The sequence below is a fragment of the Xyrauchen texanus genome, chromosome 4, assembly GCF_025860055.1.
Source record: "Xyrauchen texanus isolate HMW12.3.18 chromosome 4, RBS_HiC_50CHRs, whole genome shotgun sequence".
NCBI lineage: Eukaryota > Metazoa > Chordata > Actinopteri > Cypriniformes > Catostomidae > Xyrauchen > Xyrauchen texanus.
In genome coordinates this window covers 17,242,477-17,268,552 of record NC_068279.1, presented here as the reverse complement: position 1 = coordinate 17,268,552, position 26,076 = coordinate 17,242,477, and the positions used below count along the sequence as shown (strand labels likewise).

General features: G+C 38.2%; 1 protein-coding gene across 7 annotated transcripts in view; it reads left to right on the top strand.

Annotated features, from left to right (window-relative positions):
* LOC127638926 (splicing regulator ARVCF-like) overlaps nucleotides 1-26,076 on the top strand; it is a 240,378-nt gene that overhangs the window by 180,858 nt on the left and 33,444 nt on the right. For 5 of the 7 annotated variants that reach the window (XM_052120700.1, XM_052120692.1, XM_052120734.1 and 2 more), the window contains 2 exons: nucleotides 2,355-2,372; nucleotides 3,445-3,516. In XM_052120700.1, the coding sequence (XP_051976660.1) occupies nucleotides 2,355-2,372; nucleotides 3,445-3,516 (90 nt within the window). The remainder of the gene's footprint in view (nucleotides 1-2,354; nucleotides 2,373-3,444; nucleotides 3,517-26,076) is intronic. The other 2 variants (XM_052120709.1, XM_052120725.1) reach the window with 1 other exon arrangement.

Here is a 26,076-nt window from a genome sequence, read left to right as displayed (position 1 = left end):
AGACTTCTTGAATATTTTAATGATTTAAATAAGCAAATTGATTCTTGAACTGACCTTTAAAAGTCATTAAATTACCTGAAGTGGCTAAATTAAATGTGTGTAAACAGAAGAGATGACAACATTGATGGAATACTGTGCCTCTGAACCCTTTTTAATGAGGTTTGTTTATCTGTCAGTGGCCCTGGAGATATAACCCCCTACTTTGAAGTTGCGAGTGATCTATATTTATATATATAAAAAAATACGGCCCTAAAAAACATTATTAGCTTCTGGAAAGCTATTAGGACAACCTCATTTTCCCTGCAAAATTTTACCAGAGTTAAAGGCATAATTTAGTCTTGCTCACGAAACTCTTTGTGACAGTTTCACTTTCAACAGCAAAATAATTATTAGTGTATGCTGCCATGCTGGTTTACTGCAAATTAAAGTTGTGCTGTATATTTAGAATTTTGATGGACCCTTTTCTCAGACTGCAGGACGTGTTTCCGCCTTATTTAGCAGCGTAAAATAAAAAGTTGGCTCATATTCAATAAGGTTACTAATACGGCTGCTGAGAGACTGACTGTAAATTTGCAATCATCTCTCTTCTGACTGTTGTAATCCGTCACTCTCTATTTTTCTTCATTTGGAAATATATTGGAACATAATAGTGTATTTATTTTTTTTTATTTATTTTTTATGTTGGAGCAAATGGGGCAAATTCACTCCCATTCACCACTATGGAAGTTTACACTGCAGTTGTTACTTCCTCATTCCAAAACCCGAAAGCGTGAAAAGGGGTCCATTAAGCTGCTTTAATTCTTGGTGTTCCACATGTTCATAACTTTTTACTATGACTTTATACTGGACATACCAAGACTATTACAGTTAAGGCAGAGGCTACCCTTTTTAAACAGATCTGAGAGCAGTTCTATAGTTTTTCACGAACAGACAAGTGTGTTTGATTTTTAGAATTGTATTAATAATGGCCATTCCAATTCTGCAGAAATGTTTCTGTGGAATTATCAAGGCTCATATTATCTGTGGTCTTGCTGATAACAGTTAAGGGGCTCTTAAAGGGATAGTTCATTCCCCCCCCCAAAATGATAATTCTCTCATCATTTACTCACCCTTGTGCCATCTCAAACCCAAATAACGTTCTTTCTTTTGTGGATCACAAACAAAGATATTTTGAAGGATATATTGTGTATTTTTTCATACAGTGCAAATCAGTGGAATCCAACACGCACTGCACACGTCAAGCGCAAGGGAGTGTGAATGAGCTTCTCTCATGAACTGCTGATATCAAGATTTAGAGTTAAGTTACATTTTGTTCTGTTTCTCACCCAAAATTGATTGCCTCACTTTAGAAGACATGGATTAAACCACTCGAGTCCTTTATGCTGCCTTTATGTGCTATTTGGAGCTTGAAAATTTCAGACCCCATTGACTTGAATTGTATGGGGAAATATACATCATATCTCCTTCAAAATATCTTTGTTTGTGTTCTGCAAAAAAATGGAAAGTCATATAAATTTGAGACAGCATAAGGGTGAGTGAATAACCAGGAGAAAGCTGCTTAAGGCCTGAAATCGGTGTAGGTGTTTACATGATCTGTGTTAGAGTCTTTCTATTCACTCCTGTTTACATGCGGATCGTTCAGAAAGCAGCTTTATCCACAGCAACGGCGTTTCCCCGAAGTGCTTGTGCAAATAACAAACGTGATCCGAAGAAGACTTCAGACTACAGAGACTTCTCTGTTGCTTCACTTAATTTGCTGTGTTTGTTTTCTTCACTTTCTATTGCAAGCTGCAGTGGAATTGTGCTGCAATAATGGGGTTTCCATGTAAGGGATCGTCGATATTTTACATTAGTGTGTATAATTTGGAAAAGTTTATACTGGATGCGCTTTTCCCATTGAACTCATAGAAATGCTGAATTATTTCCGCTGTGTTGATCAGACAGCTGTTTTCTGCATATACCCTGAAATAAACAGTTTTCTAAAGTGCATGTAAACGTGGTCAATATTGAGAAAATTATCATTTTGGGGTGAAATATTCCTTTATGGAATAGAGGGTCAACCAGCCTTTGCTGCCAAATCGAGATGCTTACTGAATGTTTTCTGAAAGCTGTGCACTCATAAACATTTATTCCTGGTGTCTTAACCTGACGAAACCAATGTGACTGATTATCCCCTCAACTTTGTATTTGCTATGAACTTATTTTATACACTCTCTTCTTTCCTTTGTACATTTAAAGTGGTTCAGAAAGAAGTAATGTCCTCTTTTATACACACTCTCTGAATCTCCTCTCTTTTCCCCTGCCTGCTTTTTTTTCCTTATTGGTCTTGCTGCCGCTGCATTGGCTTACTGTAGAGGAATGGTTTAATCAAGGTGAGTCTCTCGACTGTCTGACTCTCTTTCTGTCCCTCAGCATACTCTCATATTACACCTCCCTCTATATTCATGAGACTCATTCCACTCATTCCACTCTTTCACCTCCCATCCTTAAATTACTGACCAGCATTTCATCTTGAAGGAAATGTCAAACCTGTGCCAATTTAGTCTGTTCAAAGCACTTTCAGCTGGCATAGACTGTCTGTGTGTCTGTGCTGTTATCTGTTAATGAGGCCTGGCTTTCACCTGTCTTCCTGTCTATTGCTTTAACGCTTATGTTCTTGGTGTGTTTGATTGTGGAGTGCTATTCATTACTTCGCTCTCTTAAAGATAGCTGTCCTCCATGATGTTTTCTGCATGATTAATAGAGGTACTTAATTCTAACAGGTCAATTGTGGCATTGAGTCAAATATTTTCTATCATATTGTATAATTGACCGTTGTCCATGGCAACATACCGGTGCTACTTTCATGTCTCGTATCAATCCGCTGTCTCTCTGTTTTCATTTTGCAACTCAAAATGGTGAGCTGGGTGAGAAAGAACTTAAACTAGAGGAAGACATGTTACATTGTAGCTAAATATGTTAACTAAATGATGCATACAAAAAAGTAACTTGGATTAAAAAAGTAAATTAAAATTGGAATATTGTTCCACTGTTGTTGTTTTTTAGGCTGATTGACATTTGCATTGTAATGGACTATTTTTCTTAGCAGAAACCTTAAGCCAGTTTATAAGATAATAAAGTATTTAATTAATTAATATTTTATGTCCATTTATTTATTTGGTAAGTTGTTGTTTTATAAGCATGATCATGTACAGTCAGCCTGTAATTATTTGTATTAATTTGTGAAAATGACCAACTGACCGTATATTTTGCCTTACCTATTCATGCTAGATTTAGTAGCTAGATTTAAATGTGGCTTATGTGTCTGTGACTGTGTGTCTGCGTCTTAAGTGAACTTGACATTTTCATACCTGTTCAGTTCTGTCTCACTTGTGACACTTACAACTGCTTTTTCTTTCATTCTCCCTCACACTCTCTCACTCTGTTTTCCCCTTCTTCACTTAGGGAGGAAAAACGGAGAGCATGACAAAAACTATGATACGCTGGACCTACCCAAGCGCACAGAACCCACTAGAGGTATGTATGTCTTCCTTTTAACACCACAGAATTATTACATCTTTAAGCTGTCACTCTTTTGAAAAAGGGACAGGAAAAGGCCTGACTCTCTGGTCTCTTTCTCTGAAAGAGCGAAATCTTGTCAAGAAAAGAGGTGAATTGCTTTGAGGATGTGAATGCCAGCAAAATTATAGTCTAAAATTAGCCCTCTTTGCCCCGACACCATGAACAGCGAAGGATTATGCTGTATAGAACTGTGGGATGTATAAAGACTATGAGAATGCATTTTTCAGTAAGATGTATGTTAAAGCGATGGTCTATATTTGTACTAAGTGCTTTGAGTGTGCATCAGCATGCAGAGATCAGAATCAGAAAAAGCTTTATTGCCAAGTATGTTTTTTACGCATACAAGGAATTTGTTTTGGTGTTGTAGGCGCGCGTCACACATTTTCTAAATATAAAAAACAAGTATTAAAATATAAGCAATATAAATATGTCCACACAGTATATATTAAAAGTAAGAATAAAAATAAAAGAGCAGCAGAGTAAGTACAGTGGCATGTAGAGCCAGAGATGGAGTGTGGAGAGTGTCAGGGTGGGTACTGGGCTTTGTTGATAAGGCAAGTGGTGTGAAGTTTTTGTCCTGATGGACCTCAGCCTTCTGCCAGAGGGGAGTGTCTCAAAGAGATTGTGGCCGGGGTGGGAGAGATCAGCCACAATCTTTCCAGTACGCTTCAGGGTCCTGGAGGTGTACAGGTCCTGGAGCGGCGGCAGATTGCAGCCAATCACCTTCTCTGCAGACCGGATGACACGCTGCAGTCTGCCCTTGTCCTTGGCAGTAGTAGCAGCGTACCAGATAGTGGTGGAGGATGTGAGGATGGACTCGATGATGGCTGTGTAGAAGTGCACCATCATTGTCTTTGGCAGGTTGAATTTCTTCAGCTGTCACAGGAAGTACATTCTCTGTTGTGCTTTCTTGATGAGGTAGCTGATGTTCAGCTCCCACTTGAGGTCCTGGGAGATGATAGTTCCCAGGAAGTGGAAAGACTCCACAGTGTCGATTGTGGAGTCACAGAGGGGGACAGGTGCAGGTGATGCTGAGTTTTTCCTGAAGTCCACAACCATCTCCACTGTCTTTAGAGCGTTGAGCTCAAGGTTGTTTTGATTGCACCAGGTGGTCAACCTCCCACATGTGGGCAGAGGTGTCGTCCGCGAACTTCAGAAGCTTGACGGACTGGTGACTGGATGTGCAGCTGTTAGTGTACAGGGAGAAGAACAGAGGAGAAAGAACGCAGCCCTGGGGGGATCCAGTGCTAATGGTCTGTGAGTCGGAGACATGTTTCCCCAGCTTCACATGCTGCTTCCTGTCAGACAGGAAGTCAGTGATCCACCTGCAGGTGGAGTTAGACACACTTAGCTGGGAGAGCTTCTCCTGAAGCAGAGCCGGAATGATGGTGTTAAAGGCAGAGCTGAAATCCACAAATGGGATCCTGGCATAGGTTCCTGCGGAGTCCAGGTGCTGGAGGATGTAGTGGAGGGCCAAGTTGACTGCATCGTCTACAGACATCAGATCCATTGGGAAGTCCCTGGTATCACATAAATTAAGTGTTTTATAAAATGTTTTCACAACACACATAATTTCAAAGCAATTAACTTAGTCTTAGAATGATCATTGTGTAGTTTGATTATAAATTATAGTAAATTGTGTTTAAAAAATAAATAATTAAATAAAGATTGTATTTAGAACCCCTGTGAGCAAGCTGAATGCGACTGTGGCAAGGAACATAAATCTCAATACGTTTTTGGTTAATTTAGAAAAATAACCTTGGAATAAACCAGACTCACTGTGGGGGCCAGTTCCCCTCTGGCTAAACAACATGAATGTAATGCCAATATTAGTTATTTGTATGCAGTGCAAGTCATGGTTTAAAAGTAGTAAATTAAGTAAGTGTTAAGGTCCAGTGTTAAATTCTTTTAATGAACTTTAATATTAATGACTAATGTCTTTAAAGTCCATCCTGGATTAATTGCTGAAGTTCACATAGATTAATTGTTCTTTGTTAATTGGCTGATGAAGGTTTTTGTTGGCAATTAAATGATAGTCTATGTATTCCATTTCAAAAGTGTAGTCCATCAATAGACAATGGTGATCCAGGCAGAGATCAATGAGGTCCATCGCAGTTCAACCGGCAGGTCATTGGCATATGAAGTATCTGATGTCTTACGGTTGGAGTTGGCATCAGTTAGCAACACGTAGCAGTGGAGTCTGACGCCAAGCAGGAATCCTGATGTTGAGACATGGAAACAAATAGAATAATATTAGCTTAGATGCCATTCAATTTTATGCTGAGTTATAGATCATGATAGATGATTCTGGTGCCAGCAGACCTAACTAAAGCAGCCTAATTGTAAGTTGATGGATAAATAAGGCGTATGCCTGGCTAAATAGATACGTTTTTAGTCTAGATTTAAACTGAGTGAGTGTTTCTGCATCCCAAACAGTGTTAGGGAGACTATTCCATAGTTTAGGAGCTAAATATGAAAAGGATCTACCTCCTTTTGTGGATTTTGATATTCTTGGAAGTATTAACAAGCTAGAATTGTGTGAACGTGACTGAAGGTACTTAAGTACTGTGGAGCTAAACCATTCAAATATTTGTATGTAGTTAACAGAATTTAAACAATTATATGAAATTTAACAGGTAGCCAATGTAACAACGATAAAATTGGGCTAATACAATCATATTTCTTGGTTGTAGTCAGCACTCTGGCAGCTGCATTTTGAACCAATTGAAGTTTATTTATTGAACCTGCTGGACATCCTCCCAGTAATGCATTACAATAATCTTGTCTTGAAGTCATGAAGGCATGAATTAGTGCAACAGATAGCATGTGTCATAATTGAGTAATATTACTAAGGTGGAAAAATGCAGTTCTACAATCATTGGATATTTGATTTTTAAAGAACAGGATAAGGTATCAACTATAACACCTAGTTTCACACCTACATCCATCGAGAATCAAATGCTATTTTAGCGGCTTATTTTTAAATGTTTTTGGCCCAATAATTAGTACCTAATATTTTTTAATTGAGTAGAAGGAAATGTCTCGACATCCAATCTTTGACTTCATTGATACACTCTGCTAATTTGGAGAATTGTACATTTTCATTGGGTTTAGAAGAAATATAAAATTGGGTATCATCTGCATAACAGTGGAAACTTATTCCATGATTCCTGATAATATCTCCCAGGGAAGCATGTATAAGGAGAAAAGCAGAGGCCCTAAAAATTATACCTGTGGCACTCCATTCTTGACTTTTGTTTGATTTGACAATTCCTCGTTTATAATATAAAGTTGATAGAAACGCAAATGATCACAATGTGTCAACATAATATTTTTCCGTTAATTTCTAGCACATAAACTGTATGTTGATACCTCAAATGTTGCAAAAAACTGGTTTGGACACACTTTTTGTCAAGAAATTGGCACTATCGCAAAAATGCTGGGTCACATGACAGAATTTGCCCTAATCATTAGCCTGTGTTAATCATGACGACAAGGTATACATCATTAAAATCCAATTTATTGTACATGATTATGGATTCATTTTAATGGCATATAGATCCGATGCTGCAAACTTGACATTTTCAGGAGTACCAACAGAAATATATCATATCATGCACATCGACAAGTGCACGGAGGAATTCTATTTTTTTCTATGTATGTCTAAGACTTAAAATTATCGGCTTAAGGGCAGATTTCTTTTGCAATAAGCCAAAACTTATGCGACAAAGTGTTTTTTTAGGCATGACCTCATCACGCACAGCATTTTTATCAATAAAAGTCCATTTGAATGGAAACAGGCTGAAGACAGCAAATTTAGCAAAAAATGTTACGCATTTTCACTTTGTGGATAACAAAATAGCACGAAAAGTGGGTGGAAACTAGGCTAGTGTTCATAAATACCATTTCTCTGTAGAAATGAACCTAGTTGGGAAGACACTACCTTTTCTAGTCATTTCGACACAAATGATAGATTTGAAATTGGCCTGTAATAAGACAATTCTCCAGGATCAAGCTGTGGCTCCTTAATAAGCGGTTTGATAACTGCCATTTTAAAGTTTCTTGGGTCATGTCCTAAGGATAGCGAGGAATTAATAATATTAAGAAGAGGTTCTGAGATTACAGGGAATATCCCTTTTAAGAGCTTAGTTGGTATTATATCTAACATACATGTTATGGCTTTTGATTTTTTTTAATAAGTTTTGTTAGCTCTTCATGACCTATGACAGCAAAGTATTGAAATAGCTCATGAGTAAAATTATGAAACACTGTTTTCTGAGGTGCTGTTGATTGCATATTTCCAATTTTATTTCGGATTATTTCAATTTTATCAGTAAAGAAATTAATGAAGTTAGCTATGGAATATCTGGTTCAGTCTAGGCTTTATTCCTAACCAATTTAGCCACATTAATGAATAAACTCCTAGGATTGTTGTGGTTATGTTCTATGAGTTTGCTAAAATATGCTGACCTGGCAGCTTTTATTGCCTGTCTGTAGCTACAGACACTATCCATCCATGCACCATGAAATGCCTCTAATTTTGTATTCTTCCACTTGCACTCCATTTTCTGAGCTGCTCTCTTGAGAGCATGAGTGTGATCATTCTACCATGGCATGGGGCATTTTTCTTTATTTTCTTTATTCGAAGGGGTCTACACTATCAAGAGTGCTAGAGAAGACTGTATTTATATTTTATGTTATTACATCAAGTTCTTCTAGATTTGTTTGGCTTACTGAGTATGTGAGACAATTTTGGAAGATTATTAGTGAAGCTATCTTTAGTGGTTGAAAGAATAGTTCTACCTGAAAAATAGCATGGTGTAGATTGAGTGACATTAGCTGATCGCAGCAAACAAGAGACAAGGTAATGATCTGAGATGTCATCGCTCTGCGGTAGAATTTCTATAGTACCAACAATGAACATCAACTCCATATGACAGAATTAGTGATAAATGCTAATCCCAATGTGTCATTTTCATTATCTATGTGAATGTTGAATTCACCAACAATTAAAGCTCTAGATACATTAACTACTAGATCTAATAAAATTTGCAAATTCACCATGGAAACCAGAGTACAGCCCGGGTGATCTATGTACTGTAGCAAGGACAAAAGACGATAGAGATTTTTCATTTATATCTGACGGTGTCATATTAAGCATTATTAATTCAAAAGACTTAAACTGATATCCTGTCCACTGAGCAACACCAAAAACTTCACTGTAAATTGTAGCAACACTTCCTCCTCGACCCTTTAGATGAGGCTCATGATTATAACAATAACCCGGGGGAGTAGATTCATATAAACTAATATATTAATCTTGTTTAAGCCAGGTTTCAGTCAAACAGAGTGCATCCAAACTATGATCTTTTAATAATTTCATTTTCAATTGGTGCTTTTGTAGAAAGAGATCTAATGTTTAGTAGCCCTACCTTTTATATTATATTTATCTTCAATTTGTTTAGGTTTTCAAGTTTGATCTTAACAATTTTTTTAAATGATTTAGTGAGAGTTTTGTGTTTGGTAGTTCAATGAGTCTCTATGTGTTGTAGTTTATTTGACCTGTGTGACATCTCAAAGCAGTTAGCAGACTTTCAGATTAACCAGTTTGTCTGCTTCCTGACCTGATCCCCAGTTAGTCAAATACTATTAAGAATATGAGCCAAATTATTGGAGAGGAGAGCGGTACCTTCCCTACAGGGATGGAGTCCATCTCTCTTTAGCAGGTCCGGTCTACCCCAAAAACTCCAATTGTCTATAAATCCTATGTGATTCTCCGGACACCACTCAGACATCCAGCCATTCAGTGACACTAATCTACATTAAACCTGGTCACCACAACGAGCAGGGAGGGGGCCAAAGTAAATTACAGTGACATCGTATTTGCACGTTCACACACCTCTTTAATATTATTTTTATAGATCTCCAACTGGCAAAGCCAGACATTGTTTATGCCGACATGAATTACAATTTTAGAAAATCTACATTTAGCATTAGTCAGCACTTGTAAATTTGATCTGATGTCAGATGCTCGAGCCCCAGAAATCCATTTAAAAATGGTGGCTGGAGTCTCTATTTCCATGTTCCTTACAATAGAATCACCCAATATTATGGCTCTTTCAACATGATTCTTGGTGGGTGTATCACTGAGTGGGGAGAATCGATTGGAAACCCTAACAGGAACGGGACAGTGGTGTTTCTTTGCTGAGCGAGTATGCCGCTGAGTCGTCAACCAAACGCCCTGCTGCAGGGGCTCTGCAGCCGGAACCAAAGTGTGTGTTGCTTCCCATTGCTTCCCTTATTACTAATATAATAATGTTATATTAGTTAACATTAGTTAATGCACTATGAACTAACAATGAACTATTTTTATTAATAAACATTTATAAAGATTAATAAATGATGTAACAAATATATTGCTAATTGTTTATTCATGATACCTAAAGCATTTACTAATGTTAACAAATGGAACCTTATTGTAAAGTTGTGTGTATAGTGATATAGTGATGAACTGATGTACTGAAATAGAAATTTGCCAATTTATGTTGCTTAAACGTTTTTATTTAATTAGTGTTAAGGGTGTAATGTCCCATAGCATTATTATACTTAATATTCAGTATTATATATAGTAGGTTATATGGCACTATCATTAAACCTCTTTGAACTTAAAATTTCTCTCATGCAGTCAGAGCAGATCACTCAAGCTACAAACAGACATTTGATCCCTCACGCTGAAAAGGTGCATCTCTCTCCCTCTCCTGGTTATAGCTTACACCAAACTCATCGTACAACACCTGTGGCTGCAAGTGTGCAAACTTATTTTAGAGTTCCTTGTGTGCAATGAATCTATTTCCATTTGTATATCTGCGATACGTTGGCTTAGCATGTTGTGCGTATTGGATAGATCAGACGGTTAAAAAAAAAGTCCAATCTCCATGATGTTCATCGTCACATTTTTGAACAGCGATGTATCGTGCCATGATAAACGTTACATCCCTAATCAGAATACATGGCTACTTTTGAATGGCTGTTAAAGGAAATGGTGTAGTGGCCGTAAAAAGATGGTGTAGTTACGATATCTACCAGCGGGGGCTACCTGCCGAAGCTAACCAGCCAAACCTTGACACACTTGCATAAAAAAATAGAAAAACAGCTATATAGGGCATCTCACTGTGTTTTAAAAAGTTAAACTTTATTTTCATCTTAAAAAAAAAAAAACAACACTCATGGTGCAAAGCGCTGAATAAACAGCAAGTCATGGTCACAAACACATGTTTGATGCAAATTTACAGACCAGCGAAGAAAGCAATAACACAAATGTAATACAAGTATGCATCCTGTGTTTATGCCCCCCAAGAGAAAAGCCATCTGTGAGCCAACTCAATACCACTCTTCTGCAGCAAGACAAGACTGATCTAGGATCATTTTACCTCAGCTCCACTTAGTGAGACAGGCCAGCCCTCCAGGAAAAGTCCTGGTTCTCCCTATGGCCCTGCCTTGTATGGAGATTTACTTATTCTTCAGAGCTGAGTGATACAGACAAGATGGCTCACATATGATGGAAATCTTCCCATTGTGCCTGGTGGCTGTGTTTGTGAACCCTCCATTTCATATAGAGAGCTTCTTGAGAACGGGAACTAATTGGGGTGTTTTACAGCAATCCACACTTGAGAGATCCATTTGTGTTATCCTCCATTAGTAGTGTAATGGAAACTGTCTCTGCTGGGATTAAGTCCTCTGCTTTAAAACTGTACTGCTCTTTTTTCTGATATGTTTTGTTAATTAACTCGAACTCTTTAATCTCATCCCTGTTTATCAGAGCTGCACATTTCACATTTATGCTGACATGCCTCATATGTCCCACTTTCGGTCAACACAGTCTCTCTCCCACGTGTTGTGAGACACCTGTATGACTTTAAAATAAAACATACTCCCTCACAACTTCTAAACCTCAAATGGCACTTTCAACGAAGAGGGTAAAAATAGGATCGGGAATTTTTTATTTTTTTTTTGGTGGTGGTGGTGATAAAAATATTTTAAGTTATTAATCGCACAGTTTCCTGTGATTAATCTTAATTAATCATTGTACATTGTACATTAAAACAAACATTAAAATAGAATCATACATTATAATTAGTCTCAAAGAAGAAATTGGTTAGTCACATTTATTTTAGTTATTTAAATATGCACTTGTTAAAATGTTCAGTTTTTTGTTGATAGAGTTTTTATAGGTAGAGATCTTGGATATAACTAGATGTATACATGCCATAAAATCAATGGGCATGCTGTACTTAAAAATTGCCATTTTCCAGTTGACTTTCATTATAGGATCAAATGCGTAGATTCAATTTATTTCAAGCTTTATTGGCAAGAGAAACATAAAAAGATTGTTCACCCAAAATTTTTAATTCTCTCATCATTTACTCACCCTCATGCCTTTCAATATGTGTATGACTTACTTTCTTCTACTGAACACAAATGAATATCTTTATTAGAATATCAATGCAAGTGAATGGTGGCCAGGCCTTTGAAGCTCCAAAAAGTTGATAAAGTCAGCGATACTTTGACACAATATTGTATCGATACTTTAGAACTCTGTATTTTTGGTGTGTTTATATCATGTCCAACAGTTCAATAATACAGAAACACTGGACAAGGTCAAGACCTGTGAGGTGGGACAGGACAACGTCATCACTAATTTTAAACAAAAGCATGGAGAAAGAAATGAATGAGACTCCAAAGTAAACCCTATTCGTGACTAACTTAACTAAAGGGATTTTCAAATTTGAGTTAGTTGAAGGCATTTAAAAAAATTGAACAGAGGATAAGTGGAATGGAAAATCCCAAAATAAGTTAAAAGGACCGGGTGCCTGACTCATGGTGCAGGAACAATCCCATCCCACCCCAGTGTAGTATCAATCCTCCATAATCTGCTCCCCTCTCTCTCAGCGCCCTTGTGGAATGTAGCATCCAGATAGTCTCATAAACAGCAATCTGTCATTTTCCATCCTCCCTCCATGCCATCTCTCCATTACTACTTCAATCCCCCATGTTAGAAATCACACTCCCTTGAGAGTTAAAACCACAATTTACATATCACACGATGATGCCTGTAGCCATCTTGTCATCCTTAATGGCTTGGAGACATACAGTACACAGAAAAGGCTTGCATTAGTGCTCATTAAGTGGTCTCTAAGGTTTCACAGCAACCCATTTCCTCGCAAAGATATCGATACGCTAGACATAGACACATTCAGTCTTTCTGGCTGCTGTCCTGTGTGGTCTGTGTTTGTAGTGATAATTAAATTATTATTTTCTTGGTGTATGCCAGAGACAGTGATGCCACCCATGGAGGTGCCAGTTTGTGAAAGAAGACTGGCAGTGCCAACTTGTTGCCTGCCAATCATGGACACACACACACTGCTGACAATATTGATTCTATTGTATCACAGCAAACACTACCGCATATGATCAACAAAAGAGCAGCTTTTATGTGGCGGGATGCTGAGAGGCTTTATGAAACTGAAGAGCAGTTGGAACATGAGAAGAATGAAGATCAGCTAGTTTATAGAAGTGCTCTTGGATCAGTTTTTGGGACCAGACAATGTATGGACTGTGTTTTGGCATATAAAATGTGTATAAAAGGTATATGCATGCTGTAATACATTTTACTACTCTGTTCTGGGAAGTGCAGCCCAGTATGGTGGCATTAATTTTAAACCTGAAGTGTGTAATTTATGCAATGTTTTATTATCATGACCCACCATTTATACACATGCTCATGACCCTGGACCAATGATAGGAGTGCTGGGTCAATTGTCTTGTGAATAAAGGTGGATCCTCCATCACAGCTGCAAGGAAGCGATCTGATCCAAGATCAGTCTGTAATGCTTACTCCTATCTGGATCGGACGAAGGAGCTTGCAATTAGTGCGTGATGCCAGAAGGCCGCAGGAAGCTTAATGATGGATGTTAAAGATGATATGCATCATTACGCATGTGTTATTGTTTGTGAAAACAGGTCTTGTAGACAGTCTAATTGGGTACGTGATGAGCTGCAGGTATACTGTGAAAATAGCCCAGTTCCACTATAAAACCTATAAAGCTCTGAAAGCTGAAACGGGACTGTGCCATTCAGTACAACAGCTCTATTGTTTGTGTAATATTTGAATCAATTAATTTAACATAATATTTATTTGAATAACAATATCTAATATTCACACCGTGGAGATTGTTAACTCTTAAGTATTTTGCATGAGATAATTTTTACGTTTTTATATTACGATTTTTAATGTTTAATTTATGCTGTATCTGAAAAACTTAGAGCACTGGTTACTCTGTTCTCTATTTTATAACTGGCTCTTAAATATTACTTTAAAAGCTTGAAGGAATGTTTACTTTGGAAATGCTTGAAGACTACATTGTTTTAATTTAATTTGTTAATATTTATATTAATATTACACTTTTTTTGTGTTTTCAAAAGCATATTTGTTTATTTATTTATTTTTCATTGATTTGGATGCCATGGGGAAAAAACACAAATACTGCACAGCATGTGCTTATTAATAACAGTTGTTTATTAGTGTTGCTGTGCAGTTTTTTTTCTGTAGAGCCTGGCTAAATAGAATAGGGGTTGTGCATTTATTTGTCTGTGTCATTATTGAGCTTCTGTACATGATACAGCAACCCATTCTTCACTGGCATAATGGCTTAAGCAATAATTGCAGGGCTGAATTAAACTACCGGGAAGGAATAGAGAGAGATTTACCCTCCCATCGGGGCCTTTGTGTGCTGCTTTTCAGCCAGAAGAGGATGTTCTGTGTCTCAGAGACGCTTCATGCACACACACACTCACATACTTGAATGCAATTAAGCACAGATTAATAGGAAAGCTGTGGCATCTACACAAAGAGCTGCCGGAGTTCATTGTTTCTTGTTTTGCAAACAAGCTATTTTATGAATTAACTTTTAAAATTGAAATTGAGTCATTTGCAAAATGCAAGAGCGAGAGAAGAAGACAGCATTGCATCCTTTTAAATTTTCAGTAAAAAACTAGCAGCTGTGGATGCTGCCTTCTCATGAAATTTACTTGAACATGACAACATTTTTGCAATTCAAAATGCATATATTTTTAAATAAATAAATAAATAAAATTTGCTGTATAACACATTTGGCTGCAGTTTTCCAGTGTAATGTCCAGCTGTGACCACCAAAAGCAGGCAAAATAGTGTGGTATTCAGACAAGGTTTTAAGGAGAATTTTAGATGGATGTTTTTAAAATAAACCTCCCAAACCTAAAACCTTTGAACCTAACCAATGGTGTTTTAATAAGACATCCTTACCATATCAACGCCTAAACTTAACCATTAGTGTTTTCAAATATATATGAGACATTAAAAAAGACATCCTTACCAAATCAATGCCTAAACCTAACCATTAGTGTTTTAAAATGCAGAAGCAAAATGAAAAATCACATTTTCAGAAGCAAACACCTATGCGTCTATGACTCTGTTGTGTCAAATGTCAGCTTGAGTATATGGCTGGTCTTGAACCATGGTTCTCTGATTTACAGAGGCTTGTGAATGTGAGACGAAGTGCCAGGGAGAGAAACCAAGATGTGGCACAGGTGAGGGAGAATGAGGGTAGGATTATTTATCATGTGCCGGAGCATGAGACTGCAGGAAGGTGGGTTGTGAAGAATGGGATATGACATTAAGCCTGCACGGGCACATCCTTCTCCAGGCAAAGCAGATCAGACATATCATCTGCTTCCAGCGTCCCAGCAATGACTTAAACAAGCCTAACAAAGACACTGTGCAGCTAGAAGAGAGAGAGCTTGTCAGCCCAAAAACAGAGAAATGGATTAAGGTTGAGGGATGATGATTGTAAACAAGAAATAGAGAGTGAGAGGAATTTTGAACATTGGAGTTGCTGTGCATACACTCATTATTAAATCATTTGTGTGTATGCAAACACAGCACCAATGACTAACAGAAGCATTCCAAAGTATTCAAACAATTTTGTTTAAACGGAATGGTTAGTTTTGGTCTTGTACCATTCAGAGCTCAACTGTAATGGCAGCCCGATGGCCCAGTGCTAGTTTGAGAGAGGTTTAGGCCCATTGATTGAAGTGTCACTTGTCCCATCTGATGTTTTTACTAGTTACATTCTTACATTGATCATGTAAATGTGTTTTTATGCCTTAATTACAAAAAAAAAAAACATTTGGATTTACGTGTTGTATTTAACATTGTTGTTGCGAATTGTGCCTAGTTACATAAGTCCAAGGTAAGATTACATAGCTGGATGATGCGATAATTAGTTAACAGCAAGAATATGATGGTTTGACAACATCAGTTAGAATGGGTTGAATATCGTAAACAAATCTGTCATGTTTCACACTATTTGCTGTATCATTTTTGTATCCAGCAAAAATGTGTTTGTGAATTTGTGAAAAAGCGATAGTTCTGACAAAAAATGTTGTTATGTGTATGACTTTCTTTCTTCAGCAAAACACATTAACAAAAACAAGGATTTTTAGAAAAATATCTCAGGTATGTAGGTCCATAAAATCCAGACATTTGTAGCATTAAAAATCACATAAAGGAAACATAGAAGTAATCCACGAGACTCCAGTGTTTAAATCAGGATCTTCAGAAGCAGTATAAAAGGTGTGGTTGAGTAATAGATCAAAATTCAAATCCTTTTTTTTTTATCTAAATCTCCATTTTCACTTTTACATCTGAAAGTCACATGTGGTGCCTGTTTATTGTCAATTTCACATCTGAAAGTGAAAGTTAAAGTGGATATTTAGAGTAAAAAATTACTTTTTTTTTTTTTTTTAAACCCACACCTATTGTATCGCTTCTGAAGATATCGATTAAACCACATGAGTCTTATGGACTACTTTTTGGTTTTTTTAGCTACAAAGGACTGCTCAACATTCACTTGCATTGTATGGACCTACATATTCTAGATATTCTACTAAAAATCTTTGGAATTCTTCTGCTTAAGAAAGAAAGTCATATATATCTGGGATGGCATGAGGGTAAGTAAATGATGGGAGAGAATTTTGTGTGAACAATCCCTCTTTAAGTTTTATGAAAAATATTAACTTTTTGCATGAAACCTAAAGAATATTTAGCTAAAAATAGCTTTTTATTATATTTGTGGTAGAGCAAGTTAAAATGTTGGTAGGGCAAGTACAGCAGAAAAACAAATCCTTTATTTTAAACTCCATATTTTTTTCAGACATGGGTGAGATGGCTGTCAGACCAGATAGACAAAATGAAAACAACATATTCTCAGTGGATAATTCAGATACAGCTTTGTATTTGACCTAAGACACTAACAAATTTCAAAGAAGCTATGTGATTTTGGCCTGTGGGCATGTCTTTCTCTCTGTATCTTTTGCTTTCTTATATAGAATCCGTATATGCAGTATGCCTCCTCCATCCTGTTTACGCTGCAAAAAAAAAGATTTTCGAGACAAGCATTTTTTACTTGTTTTCCTGTAAAATTATCTCACCTTCAAAATGATTGATTTACTTGTCAAGCAAAATGGTATAAGATATTAATTCTTGTTTTAAGAGAAATCTGACTATATTAAGTCAGACTTAAAACAAGGAAGAAAAAGAAAATCTGCCAATGGGGTAAGAAAAATAAACTTGTTTTCCCTTTGAATTAAGTTTATTTTTCTTACCCCTTTGGCAATCAGTTTTGCTTTTCTTCTTGTTTTAAGGGTAAATCTCACAAAATTTTGTTAGATTTCTCTCAAAACAAGATTTAAAATCTTAGCCCAGATTGCTTGTCAAGTAAATAAATCACGTTTTAAGAATGTTTAGATATTTTACTGGCAAAAATAGGTGTCTTGAAATAAATTTTTGCATTGTAACCTCCGCAAGATTTATACCACTTGTATTCACCAGGGTGTTTTGTACAACTGCGTTACTAACCATTTGAATTTTAAGTGTTATTATCATATTGTGAGATTGTTACACCTGTGCTGTGTGGGTCTGCAGCACGCTGCACTAATGTTAAGTGCTATTGTGTTCCGCATGCCGTTTCTCACTCCCTTCATTATCAGTGCATCGCACATGCCGCCACTTATGTCTGTGTAAAAATGTAATGAGCCAGAGCTCATGGTGAGCCCAATAACAATCTTTTGTGAAACGGCACTCAAGATTCATGACATAGCCTGGACAACTCATTTCACATTAGAAGTTTTTTTGCACTGTGCTCATCCAGAGGCAGATGCTTTGTCACAGCCCTCATATCAGTGTTGCCTAGACACAAAAACACTGTTCCAAAACTGAGTGAGCTGCCTTGAAGTCAAAGGAAGCAGCTTTCTGGGGCACCATCCTAACACCGGTCGCATTGCCATGGTTGCATCGTATCAAAAGCAATAGAACTCATTATAATAAATGATGCTGTCTACGCTGGAAGTGTCCATTGCAGCACATTGTGCCGTCAGTAAACTGGTGTCCCGTTCAAGCACACGCTGCCGATACTACACTTTGAAAGCTGTCTTGCAGTGTACATTATACTAAGGCTTCATCCTAACCAAAATGGAGCCTCATGAGTTAATGATTGGGAATGCTCCACATAGGCAATCAACTCCCCGACCAAAGCAAGATATCTTGGAAGGCAGCATAAAGTTGTTGATTTCTTTTGCATTGGGGACATATCTATGATGCCTTAAAATGCTGTCTTGGTAGGCAGCTCTCTAGCATTTTGGGAGAGAGCCTGCAGTCTCAATATTATTTATATATGTAGAAAAGTAAATAAATATGGGGTTTTGTTATGGGAGGATAGGGATAAAGGGAGTGGATGAATAGGGAGAAAAACTATTTTTGGAATGGGAGGTTTGAAGACTGACATCCACATAATATGGGCCATTGAGCACAAGTGGAAAGCAAAAATGACCTCCTTGGGTGAGCAATGACAAGCTGGCTTCAGCACCCCCATGGTACTCAGGGATGTCACATTGGAGCCTGGCAGCCAGAGCACAGAAGAGAGTGAAGAATATGTCACTTTCAGGAATGAACCACAGCAATTGGAGAGCTGGCCAGAGGCTCTCAATGTATAAAGAACCATTTCCAGAATTCAGGGGAAATCAAAAAGTTGACAGGCTTGTCCATTTTGTTCCAATGGCATTTGGAGGGGTGAGGACATCAGCATGAAAGGAAAGGTGCTTTGTTGGTGTATCCTACAGACTGCCCCACTTCCAGTCTACATGGGCTAGAAAAGATGCTGTGATGTTGTCTGTGTGTGTAAGCCATGACCACCTTGTGTCTTTTGGTACAAAGGCAAATAACACCTTACAACAATCTAAGCCAGTTGGCATTTGAACTTCCTGCTTCTTTGTGGCTTCAACTCAAAGGAAGTGTAGATTCTCATTCAGTACTGCTTGCAGTTGAATGATCATGACTCGTTATCGCTCTGGACAAGGCTTCTCAGTTCAAATGTGCTCCCTGAACTGCAGTATCTCCAACTGCTAAAAATTGAGCAACATGCTGTTTTTTCCATATTTATTGAATTTTTGCATTATTTATTGTCGTCTCTAGTCATGAAGACCTCAGAAGACTTTTCAACATGGGGGACCATCAGTGAAGTGTAGGCTCTGGCTGGGCCACTCATGGACAATTCACAGTGTTGTCCCTAAGCCCTCTGGACCAGGTTTTTATTAAGGTTTTTATTCAGCTTTCCTTCAACACTGACCTGTCCCCCAGTCCCAGCTGCTGAAAAACACCCCCACATTATAATGCTACCACCACCATGCTTCAGCTTTGGGATGGTATTGTGCAGGTGAAGAGCTGCACAATAGCTCAATGTGTCTGGTTTCCTGGAATTGAGGCGAAACAGTTTAATCTTCATTTCATCGACCAGAAAATCTTGTTTCTCATAGTCTGAGAGTCTTTTTGGTGCTTTTTTGCTTTCTTGCATTAAGGAGAGGCTTCCATCTGGCCTCTCTGCCATACAGCACAGATCGGTACAGTGTTTCAGTGATGGTTGTCCTCCTGCAAGTGTGGACAAGAGTGACCATCTGGTTCTTGCTCACCTCTCTTACCAAGGTCCATCTCCCCCGATTGCTCCGTTTGGCCGAGCGGCCAGAGTCCTGTTTGTTCCAAACTTCCATTTAAGAATTATGGAGTCTATTGTGCTCTTGGGAACCTTGAATGCAGCCGAAATGTTTTTGTAGCCTTGCCCAGATCTGTACTTTGACACAATCCTGTCTCTGAGCCCTAATGGCAGTTCCTTTGTCCTCATGGCTTAGTTTTTGCTCTGATATGCATTTTCAGCTGTAAGACCTTATATAGACAGGTGTGTGATTTTCCAAATCATGTCCAATCAATTGAATTTGCCACAGGTGGACTCCAATTAAAGTGTAGAATGTCTCAAAGATGATCCAGAGAAATGGGATGCACCTGAGCTAAATTTCAAGCATCAAAGCAATGGTCTGAATACGTATTTCAATGTGATATTTCAGTTTTTTCTTTTTTAATAAATTTGCAATGTTATAAAAAATCTGGTTTTTGATTTGTAATCATTGGAGATGAAGTGTAGATTGGTGTGAAAATAATAATAATTATAATTCATTTTAGCTTAAGGCTGCAACATATTAAAATGTGAAAAAAATGAAGGGGTCTGAATACTTTCTGAATGCACTGTGTATATATTCACCGATCAGCTACAACATTAAAAGCACCTACCTAATATTCTGTAGGTCCCCCTCGTGCTGTCAAAACAGCACCAACCCGCATCTCAGAATTGTCAATACAATAGCATTAGCAGTCAATAGCATTCTGAGATGCTATTCTTCTCACCACAATTGTACAGAGCGGTTATCTGAGATAGAATCAGAATGAGCTTTATTGGCAAGTATGTTTACACACACAAGGAATTTGTCATTGTGACAGAAGCTTCCAGTGCAAATGCAACCATATATACATGCATACAAACATATACATTTGAACATATATACATATAATGACAAAAAATTAAATAAGATATAACAGGTGAAAAAATTAGAAATATACAATAGAGCATTAATATTGTTCAAATATTTGATAGACAAATATACAGTTATGTGCAGGTGATTTAATGTATTGAAGAAGAGGTAGGATATGTTAAAGAATATAAATTAAATATGGATATAAGTAGGAATGGATGGATTGAATATTGCACATGGATGTATTGACAAAAGGAAAGTATTTGGGGGCAGTTTTAACTGTTCATAAGGTGGCCTGAGGGAAAAAACTATGCCTGGTTGTTCTGGTGTTTTGTGCTCTGTAGTGCCAGCCAGAGGGCAACTGTTCGAAAAGGAATTGTGCTGGGTGAATAGGATCAAGAGTGATTTTACAAGCATTTTTCGTCACACTGGATGTGTACAATTCTTGCAGGGTGGGTAATGGAGTGTCAATAATCCTCTCAGCAGTCCGAACAATCCTTTGAAGTCTTCTGATGTCTGACTTGGTATCTGAACCAAACCAGACAGTTACAGAAGTGCAAAGGACAGACTCAATGAATGCTGAATAGAACTGTATCAGCAGTGCCTGTGGCATATTGAATTTTCTCAGCTGGCGAAGGAAGTACAACCTCTGCTGGGCCTTTTTGAAAATTGTGTCTATGTGGGTCTCCCACTTCATGCCCTGTGAGATGGTAGTGCCTAAGAACCTGAATGACTCCACTGTTGCCACAGTGCTGTTCAGAATGGTGAGCAGGGGTAATGTTGGGGTGTTCCTCTTAAAGTCCACTGTCATCTCCACTACATTAAGTGTGTTCAGCTCTTGGTTGTTTTGAATACACCAGACAGCCAGCTGTTCAACTTCCCTTCTGTATGCAGACTCATCATCATCCTGGATGAGGCCGATCACAGTAGTGTAGTTTGCAAACTTCAGGAGCCTAACAGAGGGGTCCTTGATTGTGCAGTCATTTGTGTAAAGGGAGAAGAGTAGTGGGGAGAGTACACACATGGGGGGCACCAGTGCTGATTGTACATGTGCTGCAGGTGAATTTCCCCATTCTCACTAGCTGCTGCCTGTCTGTTAGAAAGCTAGTGATCCACTGACAGATCCACTGAGAGCGGGGTTTATGGTGTAATAATCCGAACTGAAGTCAACAAATAGTATCCTTGCATAACTCCCTGGTTTGTCTAGATGTTGAAGTATGTAATTCAGCATCATCGACAGACCTTTTTGTGTTTTGCTTGCCAAACTGCAGGGGATCCAGAAAGGGTTCAGTGATGTCCTTCAGGTGGGCCAACAACAGTCTCTCAAATGACTTCATGATCACAGATGTCGGAGCGACGAGTCTGTAGTCATTTAGTCTTTGATCTTGTGTTTCTTTGGAATGGGGAGGATTGTGGAGCATTTGTGAGTGTGGGGTGTGAAACTGTGCATTTCAAATCTACAGTAAAGCACATTAAGGTTGTTATCCAATTGTTGATACCCTACAGTGTTGGGAGATGGTGTGTTGTAGTTTTTTTTTTTTTGTTTTTTTTTTCAGATTTTCAGAATAGCTTCTTTTAGCCCCTCTGATCTCCTTTGTTTCTGTAGACTTTGTCAGTTCGAACCAGTCTGGCCATTCTCTGTTGACCTCTCTCATCAACAAGGCATTTCCATCCACGGCACTGCCGCTCACTGACTGTTTTTTGTTTTGGCACCATTCAAAGTAAATTCTAGAGACTGTTGTGTGTTAAAACCCCAGGAGATCGGCAATTATATAAATACTCAAACCAGCCCATCTGGCACCAGTGCAGTGCATAAAATCATGCAGCTATGGGTCAGGAGCTTCAGTTAATGTTCACATCAACCATCAGAATGGGGAAAAATTTGGATCTCATTGATTTGGACTGTGGTATGATTGTTGGTGCCAGATGGGTAGATCTATATGGGTCAGATATATATTTTAAAGATAATTTTATAAAAATCCAAGTAACATTACAGATCTTTATTGTAAAGGGTTTGAACAATGTTTTCCATGATTGTTCAATGAACCATAAACAATGAATTAACATGCACCTGTGGAACAGCTTACAGATGGTATGCAATTAAGGTCACAGTTATGCAAATTTAGGACACTAAAGAGACCTTTCTACTGACTCCAAAAAAACACCAAAAGAAAGTTGCCCAGGGTCCCTGCTCATCTGCATTAATGTGCCTTATGCATGCTGCATGGAGACATGAGGACTGCAGATGTGGCCAGGGCAATAAATTGCAATGTCCATACTGTGAGACGCCTAAGACAACACTACAGGGAAACAGGAAGGACAGCTAATCGTCCTCGAAGTGGCAGACCATGTGCAACAACACCTGCACAGGATCAGTACATCCAAATATCACAGCTGCAGGACAGGTACAGGATGGCGACAACAACTGCCCGAGTTACACCAGGAGCGCACAATCCCTCCATCAGTGCTCAGACTGTCCACAATATGCTGAGAGAGGCTGGACTGAGGGCTTGTAGGCCTGTTGTAAGGCAGGTCCTTATCAGACATCACCAGCAACAATGTCGCCTATGGGTACAAACCCACCTATGCTGGACCAGACAGGACTGGTAAAAAGTGCTCTCCACGGATGAGTCATGGTTTTGTCTCACCAGGGGTGATGGTCACGGTTTTGTCCCACCAGGGTGACCGTCAGAAGATTATATCGAAGGAATGAGCATTACACCAGGGCCTGTACTCTGGAGCGGGATCAATTTGGGGGTAGAGGGTCCATCATGGTCTGGGCGGTGTACACAGCATTATCGGACGGAGATTGTTGTCATTGCAGGCAATCTCAATGCTGTGCGTTACATGGAAGACTCCCTCCTCCCTCATGTTTTACCCTTCCTGCAGGCTCATCTTGACATGACCCTCCAGCATGACAATGCCACCAGCCATACTGCTCGTTCTGCGCATGATTTCCTGCATGACAGGAGTGTCAGTGTTCTGCCATGGCCAGTGAAGAGTCTGGATCTCATTCCCATTGAGATCCAGATCCCAATGTGGTTTTCACTTTGTTCAAAGTACATGTTAAGCAAAGATCCCAACAGGAATTGATGGAATTTGCAGAGCAGGGATTTTTGGTCTCCTGCTGTTTTTATCTCTTTCTGAGGAAAGAATAATTTTGGCAACTAATCCCAAATCTCAGTTTAAAATTTGCTGTTTCATAACTACACCTTCGCCAGAGACAAATCCAGCCTCCAAGAATTGCACTAGAAGGGAATGTAGACTCTGGAATATCAAAGAGCTGTCAAGGATATGACAGGAACTTTGCAGTGGGTTTTAACACAGATGACAGTCATATAAAAAGGAATCTCCATTTGCAGTTATGCTGCAAATTGCAAGTACAAACTGTAAACTGTCAGCTGTCTCCCCACAAGACAAATTACCTTTAATTTCCTGAGTATGGGTATAGTCTGGTTCGAGTTAAAGCTAAACTAGCAGGCTGTCCTCTTTCCACAATATGAAGCATTTTGTTGTTTAGATGTTGGCTTAATTTTGGCAGAAAGATTAGGGAAATCTGTTATTGTCAGACAGAAAATGCAGCACTCCATCTGAACAACTGTGATGATTTAAAGCTTCCTAGAAAGGCATTTAGCTCTGTGTTACAAAAGCATAGTTCTGAAGTAAATACATGCATTAGCAAAAGATTTAATACAAAGCTAATCCTTACATACATTACACTCACTCTCTGAGGATTCTTTGATGTCTTTTTGCACAGTAACTCACTCAAGATGAATTTGAATGCAGTGGAGTCTTAAAATAGCCTTAAATGGTAATTTAAGTTCTGAATGTGTATAAACTGCAAAAGAAAAAGCTAGAACAGTTGATTTCTTGCTTTTAACCAGAAATAAAAATATAAAGTGTGCAATTCAAAGGCATGCCCACAGCCTGAAGGCCACTCTTGCTTCTCTAAATTATAGGTGTTAGGTGCAGATTTAGAAATTGCAGATGTGCCAAGCAATGGTAAATCTTTTCTAATGCAGTGACACACCAGCAAACATGCATTAGTATGTAAGCTCTTCCATCTTTTTATACATTACTCCACTAAGCAAATGTTCAACTAATTTCAAGCATGTTACCAATTTACACCGTATTGCAGTTTTGCTGCTTTTGGGTGAAAATCAAAGAGCAAGTTCTTTTAAACTTCTCCAGACTCTTTGATCTTGATGTACCAGTGAAAGAGAAGAAGGCCTGTTCAACCGTAGCACATAAGTCATGTTCAGGCTTGGTGTAATTCTAGCCTGGACTAAACCATGAAGAGCAGTTGCATCCTTGCCCATATGAATGCTTGAACGTCAGACACAAATGGTTATGCTCATAAGACCCACAAGGGATCTCATAGAGCTCAAATGTTTAGTATTTCTCTTTTTAAATGTGTCTATGTATTATTTTGTGGATCTTGATCCCATTCAATTCAGATTGTAAACTCAGCAACGACATATTTTTCATTTTGTGATGCTGCATATTCAATAGCAGTACAGAAAAACTTTCAGAGTATTTAGGCATGGTGCTCCATCCGCATCAGTGAAAGAATGCAGACAATCAAGAATCAGCTAGCGTAGGCAAACATCATTAAAACCATTCAGTTCCAGTATTTGTTTAAAAAATAATTCTCAGTTTCCAACCCTAGCCAGAGCCTTGAAATAGTTCAATACTGTTGCTGCATCTGAAAACTAAGCTCTATTACAATAGCAGCACAGAGTCTGACCTCTCCTGCCAGAGTGTGTTTAATAGAGAGGATGAACATTCTTTGAGACCGCTGTTTGTTTTTGTTAGATCAGTCAGTGTCTTGCAATTCTCTTAGCTATGCCAGACCCAATTCAGTCTTCAAATCCAAGTATGTAAGAAAGTGTAGAGGAACTGACACAAACTCTCACATCCTGGGAACAGCATGCAGTGATTCATAAGTCCAACAGTATAATTTAGCATTTTGACAAGATGGAAGCTTATTATCCACTCCCTACTATCACTGCAAATGTATTCAACCATTCTAGTGTCATCATATTGAATTGCGATAGCTTTCCCAAATATTCACCCCTTCTGCCATTGGTCAGCCCAAATGATAATCCTGCCCAAAACTTGGTTAAGTCAATATTGCTGAGAGAGCAATGTTTTGAGTTAGTGTTGACACTTTTCTGGGAAACAACCTACAGATAGCTTACGGTACTTATAGTTGTCTTTGTATATTAAGTTGGGATAGGAGAAAGTACAGTATTTTAACCAGGGACTAAAAATGGTTCAAGGAACAAAGACAAAGAATGTTTTTGGCAGAACATAACCAAAAACATGAATAAAGCAATCTTCAATTGTTTTGGAGTGAAAACATGATTTGTAAATGCTGGTAACCTGTTATAATCGGTTAATTTCATTACGATAATTTTTCATGAAACCAATGGCCAAAGGGTTTATCACAGTCATTTATTTTTTATATAACACCACTTCATGTTGCCTGATAAAATAAAATGGATTCTTCGATCATGAAGGAAACCTCAGCATCAGACATTTTTAACAACTATGTATAATTAC